At 44.6% G+C, this 7,560-nt stretch overlaps 1 protein-coding gene across 1 annotated transcript; it reads left to right on the top strand.

Moving 5' to 3' along the window:
* The first annotated feature begins 603 nt into the window (after positions 1-603).
* Positions 604-7,247, top strand: LOC120842442. The gene is made up of 6 exons (XM_040213571.3): positions 604-763; positions 1,318-1,560; positions 1,926-2,097; positions 4,470-4,618; positions 6,850-7,017; positions 7,081-7,247. Exons 1-5 carry the CDS (start codon positions 604-606, stop codon positions 7,014-7,016), a joined length of 891 nt encoding a protein of 296 aa, XP_040069505.1. The 3' UTR covers position 7,017; positions 7,081-7,247.
* The last annotated feature ends 313 nt before the right edge of the window (positions 7,248-7,560 follow it).

The raw sequence follows: 7,560 nt of genomic DNA, 5'->3' as shown, positions 1-7,560 counted from the left end.
TCGCCCGGTTTCAGTGCAAAGTTTGGCACTTACTCGCTGCTGGACCTGGACTCGGGGAAGATCATTCATTTCGAACTGGTGCAGGTATGTAGATTGCATCTCGTTTATTTTTGCTCTTCTGTTGCACATGACAGTGTAACAGATGCATCTTAACTGCGGGTTTCTGGTAAAACACTGAAGTAAACCTTTACGTCTTTATGGTAATACTTTGGGTTAGACACACCACCACAGCTTATCTAATGAACCAGGTGCATCAGCGGGGAAATAAGGTGAACACACGGGAAGGTGAAGGTGAAGCATTGTCGGAGACTACTGATGAAACAAATAGTCTTGCACTTATATGCATCATTGCACGAAAACATGTTCATATTTTATAGTGACAGTAAATGCATTTCTTTTTAGAGCTAAAGGAAGCTGAAAGCCACCCTTTAAAACTGACTCCACTTCTGCTAGGCTTCTCCTGATTAAAGAACACATCTATGGCCATGTTCAGGGATATGATATTTAGTGCCAAGTTTCTTTGCATTCTTTTTTGTCTACTGAAATGCAGTGCATACAATGTAATTCTATTGACAGTCCAGTGAAGTTGGTGGGAGCGGCCGGATGGAGCTGGCAGGCCTCAAAAAGGCCTTGATCTTCTTGGACTCCCATGGCGTGACGGTGAAGCTCCTCGTCACGGACCGCCACGTGCAAGCAAAGGCATTTATGAGGAAAGAGATGCCTCACATCGTCCATGAGTTTGACGTCTGGCACGTGGGAAAAGGTGATATTTCATTTTTTATTGCTTATATGCACCGGTACTGAAATGTGACACATATTACCGACATCTAAGCTTCACGACTTTTGCTTTTCTTTTTCCAAAAGAATTTTCGGTCTCTTTTAAACAGCAGTTAGGATGATATCATTTTTCACTTTTGGCAGTAACTGATCTTCCAGACTGCATGAGCAATGGTTAGTGCCTCTGGGACTGCACTGCATTAGTGTCAGGGGGAGTACACGTATTTCCAAAGAGGGGGGCCAGCATATCAGATGCCTAGGACCCCCCCCCCCTTTTTTTTTCACCGCCCTAAAATTTACACAACAGGAATTTAAGAAGAGGGTGAGGACATTTGGACCCCCCATTGAATCTGCCACCGATTAGTGTACTTCATGGCATCGTCACTATCAACTTTTCTAGAAGCATACACAAATCAAGGATGGCTTTTGTATTGGGAGAACGTATCTGCAGTGCAAGATAACAAGCTTTAGATATAAAGTTTATTTAGTGATCATAATAAGGCACACCTCAGGTGGTTCTTTCTATCTTTCCATTTTCAGGGGTGAAGAAAGAGCTTCTTGCCGCTTCAAAGACTGCAATCTATGCTGAGCTGGCGCTGTGGAGGAGGTCTGTGGAGAACCACCTGTATTGGGTGGCAGCCTCAAGTGAGGGGGACCCCAGGATGATCGTCCCCAAGTGGTTGTCCATCCTGAACCATGTACGGGACATCCACGTACACAGTAATCCTCTGTACCCAGCGTGTGCTCATGGAGAGCTGGAGCCTAGGGAGTGGCTTGATGATGGTGCGTATACATCTTTTAAATATGATCCCGGCTAAAAATTCCCGTGAAATCTAATTGGAATTCCAACTGGTTTTAACTGAAACTGAAACCAATTGGTTTTAGTGGGTTCCAACTGGAAGCACACTGGCTAATGGGTCTCACCAATTGGAATTTTTTTTCCAGTTGGAACCTGAAAGGGTTCCAAATGCTTCTCGTTGGTTCCCATTGGCAGTGACCAATTGGTTGTTCAAAAACCCAATTGGTACCTATGGGAAAATTGAAATTGGAACTTAATGGGAATTTTCGACCGGAATATGACTAAGTGCGCCACAGGAGACTTTGTGACAGTGATTGCATGTTTTATCCCACACTATTGGATTTCCTAGACTCACCAACGTTCGAGAAGCTTGCTGCAATCATCACCAAAAGGCATCTTCTAGCAGACCTGCCACAGCTCTCAACCCGCTTCCAAACTTACTCGCTGGAGGCATTCCATGGGCTGCTTATTCACTACTGTCCGAAGTCCTGCCAGTACTCAAACAAGGGAATGAAAGCAAGGTAACTTGCAACAATTGTTGTCTCTTGGCCAAAACAAGAGGAATTTGTTAGACTGCCCATCTCATACAGTAACGAAAGAGGGAAGTAAATATGTCCTGTGGTACACTCGTCACCTAAAAAAGCATGTTCTGCGCATAAGTCATTTGCTGAGCAAAATAGTTCTTGCAAGAACCCACTATCAAAGAAAACAATGCTTTCTGCCTTTGAAATGTGTGAATTTTGATAAAGTAACAAACAATGACTGAATTCACACCATGAAGGCGAAACTAGTATGTTTGCAGAAACACAGTCCTTGTTTATTATGGTTTTTAATGTTGTAAAGAGTGCATGAAATTAATAGTGAGTTTGTTTCACTGCTCTTGTGTCCACGCATGGCCACTCGCAGAGTGGAGCGAGTTCGTTTCAGCTGGCACTCCACGACGGCTGTACAGTACTACGAGTTAGTTTCGGCGCCGGTACTTTATGCAAGCATGTACTCACTGTATTGAAAGAATCGAACGTGTGGCCAGAATGCAACCCTGTCATGCATGACTTTGGCGAGGAACGAGAACAGACGGCGAGGAATCGTCTGCTACATGGTGTCATTTGCTCCTAGCTAACCGAAAAAAGTGGACTTTCTCTGATAATTGCGTTCCGCAGGCGATAGATTTAAACATGAGCTTGATTTATGAGTGTCTGCTATTTTATGACGAAAGCAATCGACAACTCATGCTTCATTCCCAAGTCTTTGATTCATTTTGTTATCTATTGGTGGGTAAAGAAAAGCTTTGAACAAACATCAGCAGCTGCGAGATCTCTCTCACCATGCATGTGCGGGTGAAATGTTGGACATTTTTCAACAACGCTTGCCATGCAGAAACCTGTGATGTACATGTCCAGTCAGCAGCCAGAGAAAGCTGAACATCGGGAATTTTCCCGAGGCTTGGGTAAAATCACCATGTTTAACAGTGACCTACACCAGCTATCGTCATATTTTGTTTGAGAAAGCTCTCGTTCACTGCCCTCACTAAGGTAGTCTTATCCAGCTGTATATGACGATTGAAATCAAAGTTGCTGCGTGATGTATTGCTGGAGATTCCAATGAAAGCTGCAACCTCTCAGAGGTTGTGGCTCATACATCTCCACGACAGTACAGTTTAAAGAAATTGCAAATATAAACTACACATTGCAGCGACTGCATTATTGTGTTCCCACCTATCATGGCGAACAGCAGGACTCTAGTTTCATTTCAAGTCTGTGCTCTAGCTTATGGTGCCTTGAACATGTTTCCAACTGTTGTGTGTACCGTGTCCAATAGGTGGTCCCTCGATTTCCACCTGGTGATGTCGCAGAAGTGTTATGCTATCACCTGCCACTGCAGCGGTGGTGGGTGGGGCAGACTCCTGCTCTGGTGCTAGTCACTCTCCGGCTTGACAGTTCATGGAAGCTACGGCGGTCAGCAGTTGCAATGCTGTGATGCCCGACGTTCTTAGATAATAATAATAAGAATATAATAATAATAATCATATATTTATTTTCAATAAAAATATGATGAGGGAGACTGAAGAAAAAAACTGCTTGACCAGTCCTCGGCCCCTCTTCCTAGAATGGCAGCAGCTGGCAGTTAACAAGCTTTACGAAAGAGCGGGGTTCAAAATAAGTTCTTCTCTGTTGCCTGTACACAAGCAGGTATGAGCAGATAGCATTCCTAGCGCCACCAGTGTTACTGCCTATGGTGTGTACTGGCAACAAAAGATTGTTTTCGAACGACTCCTTTTGCGTCGACTCTTGTGCAAACTTCATGTTTACCGTAAAAACCATAAGCTGATAGTGTAGCTGGTGCCGCCGAGCGCATGCACTACGAAAAGGTGCCCAGTGTTGTAGGAAGCTTGTCAACGAACTTTGATCTAGTAACATTGGTGACGGCAGCGACACCATTTTTATCGAACTTCTACGACCAACCACCAGGATCACAAATCTGACAGGACGACACTCCTGCTTTTGTGGTGTCATCTATTGCCACTTCGAGACCACTTTTGATGCATAAGCAGAATGGGACACTAAATACACCAGTCGGGGACGTGTTACAGGCACCACACTCTTACTACGGGATAGATAGCGACAGCTTCAATCTACATTTGGTGCCCTCGAAAAGTTAGTAAGGACCGGCTCTCTGCGCAGCACTCTGCAAGTGCGATGCATTCTGGGAGAGGAATTGCACGGTGCTAGTGCGTGTGGAACAAGCTCACTACAAGTTTACTAAAATGTGACTTACTATTATAGGCTACCATTTATACATTTTATTTCTAACCTTTCAATAGCTGCTTCAACTTCAAACTTTCATTGAAACTCGTCTTGATTTTTATTTAGTTCAAACTGCTCGTTTATTTCAGGACCATGCTGGCAGTGCTTCATTTCAACGAGAACAGGAACAGAGCACAGGCAGTCACAAAAGAGGGCGTGGAGCGCTTTAGGGTGAAGCACCCGAAGGCAAATGGAGGAGAACCAGTAGCAGTACCGGAGAAGGAGGGGCCTACCTATGGTGTGTACCAGGAGCCTTTATATTGAACTGTGTGCATGCACAAATCAACCTATATTATTTATTGCTGCACTTGCCGGCAGCTTTTGTACAGAGGCAACCACGCAGTGTGCCATCTCTCAATCTGCCTGTGACTCTAGTCGCAAACAGCGAGGTCGGCAAAGAGGAGCTTCAGCTGTCCTGTTTGCAGTGCGAGCCTTCTAGACCGTGTTCCAAAATTTACTCAATCTTACTCCAGGGTAAGGGTTTTGTACCTTGGCGTCCCAAAACCTACCCGCGCCCAGCGCTTTTCAATCTGTGTTGTCGCGTGACACGACCCGCCAGAGTAACTCGGATCCATTTGGGTAAGATTTCGAATACCGCCCTAGTTTCGGTAACACTTCGGCATCTTGTACATCCATGCACAGCCAAAGCATTGCAGAAGAAAGCAAGTGCACACTGGAGGCTGGTAATTCAAAAGAGATGGCCTGTTCTCACCTTGTCAGGCACTATGAAATGATAATTCATTTTTAAGACGCACTGAAAGGTTTTATTTTTTCAGAATCAGGGAAAGTCGATAGACATGGCTGTAGTGTTGTTGGTAGAAAGACTATTGGTAGTGGGGCAGTTTGTTGCATAAGGCACTTCATTTTAGGGAAATTCATTGCAGTTGCAGTTCGTCACACTACTGAAAGAGTTTTGTTTTTCCGTGCAATTTCTCTAGCGCAGAGCATATTGCCCGCACATTAAAAATCACGGGCAAGGCACTATTGACACAGATGTTTTGGTGTTTCTTATTATAGCTGGTCGAATCGCTTACTTAAACGACGCTGTCTGATCTCCCGGAACTCCAACACAATCTGAAAACGAGTCGTCCCAGTAACTAATAGGAAGACAGTGGCAAATATGCAAGTTTGTCTAAACAGATTTCTTTAGAAATGGTCATTTACCTTATAAATGAAATGTTTCGGGCACACTCCTCGAGGATCTCTGCTGTCTGTTCCGTCACAGCATCAAAGAATTGCTTGAAGGTGCTTGCGACGTGTTTCTTGCTTTCTCGGCTACCTTGTCGAGACACTTGCGGCTTAGCTTAATTTCATTTCGGCCAGTGCCTGCTCTTTCTTGAGCGACTACAGAAACATCCAGATAATCGGTGACGCACAACTGACATTGCTCTGCAAATTACATCGACACAAACTTGCATATTTGCCGCTGTATTCCGATTCATTATTAAAACAACTCATACTCAGATTTTGTTGGAGTCCTGGGAAGTCAGACAATGTTTATTGCGAAAGTAACAGCGATTCGACCAGCTATTCTAGAGACTCCAAAACATTTGTGTCAAGAGTGCCTCACCCAAGGTTTTTAGGTTGGGAGCAATATTCTCGGCTCTATAAAAATAGGACGGCAAGACATAGCCTGGACGAGCTGTCGCCACCACGAATGGGCCTAAGACGAACTGCCCTGCTACTATTTGACGCGCTACGGATTGTCTTTGGAGAAACTGCCCGTGGCCCCATACACACATTGATTGTCATGTCCACAAAAGGGGGCTTCATAGAAGCGAGAAAAACTTGTACCAATTTGATTGTTTAGAACCATATAGATTGCCATGTTCCTAAAAAAGGACTCAATTGAAGCAAGTCGAAAAAAAGATATCGATTCTGTTAAAACGTTCACAAAAGTATTGGCAGGAGTGACTGTCAACACTGCTCTATGGGGCTGCTCAATTGCCACCAAATTTTGCTTTAGGGTTTTAGTTTTTTCAAAGTTCACTTTTCTTTCAATATGGGAGTGATTTTTTCCCCTCACAGACTCAATGTCTTTCTGTGTCTTTTTTTGTGTTAGAAACAAAAATTTGAATTTACTGAGGCCTATGCTGAAGCACTCTGAACAGAGGCATGGGACATCTCAGCATCCAGCGAACATGTGGATGACCCTGATATGTACTTGAAAAACATTTCTACCGATGAAAGAAGTAAATGAGATGAGGGTTTAATTCTCGGAAAGAAATAAGCAGCCAGCCAGGCAGGCAGTTCAAAGCGAGCGTGGTTCCGGGTGAGGACAAGATAAAGCTGTAGGTTATGATTCCTTTGAGTGAAGCATCGGTTTTTCTTATAGAAGGACAGCTTCGATTCGAGGTTTTTCTGTATTGACGGATTGTGATAAAACTGACTCTGATTACTTTTCGGGGTTTATCGGTTTACATCAAAAACACAAAACCACATTATGTTGCACTAAATTATTTCTTCCAGGCTACATAGCAAGGCTCCTTGAGGCAGTCCAGGAGGGGATGCAGAACAAGGCACTCCGTGCCTGTGTTGCCATGACTGCTGACGACCCACCGCCGCTCAGCAACTCTGCAAGGAAGATTTCAAAGGTGGAGCTGGTCCAAAAGCACAAGACAAGGTTTAACAGATAAGGTTTGTTTCATACACTGTGAACAAGGTGCAGGATTGTGAAGCTTGTCTCTTTTATCCCTTCAGTACCCATCTCGGACAAACACTGGAAGATTTTTGCCGGTGTGGCTGCGGTGTCTGGGTTCCACAAGATGGGGGGACTCCCTCCTACAGGCCCACATTCCTCTGCGACCTCTCCTGCCTCCTGATGGCGTGCTCCAAGTCTCATCATGTGCACCCAGCTAACTTCAGGACCTTCAATAGTACCTGTCCAGCTGTGACTCTGTCAATGAGAAAGGCACAGCCTTGCATCTTGCTCATCCTCCTCTTTTAAAAATTTTGTTATCTCGCCATTTTATGTTTAGCACCGATTGTTCCCTTAGCATTTCAAATCGGATCAGTTTATGTCGCCACACCATCACAGACGTGACGAGTGAGCGAGGGAAATAATCTACAAGGTTGCAGCCTGGTGGGTCCCTACCCCCGGCCTGAAACAAAGGGCAAAGCAGTAGTGACACACATATACACAGCTAGCACTAATGTCACTTGACCAAACGTAATGGGGGA

The sequence above is a fragment of the Ixodes scapularis genome, unplaced genomic scaffold, assembly GCF_016920785.2.
Source record: "Ixodes scapularis isolate PalLabHiFi unplaced genomic scaffold, ASM1692078v2 PGA_scaffold0__279_contigs__length_252992795, whole genome shotgun sequence".
NCBI lineage: Eukaryota > Metazoa > Arthropoda > Arachnida > Ixodida > Ixodidae > Ixodes > Ixodes scapularis.
The sequence above is the reverse complement of the archived record's forward strand: the minus strand, read 5'-3'. Positions and strand labels throughout refer to the sequence as shown.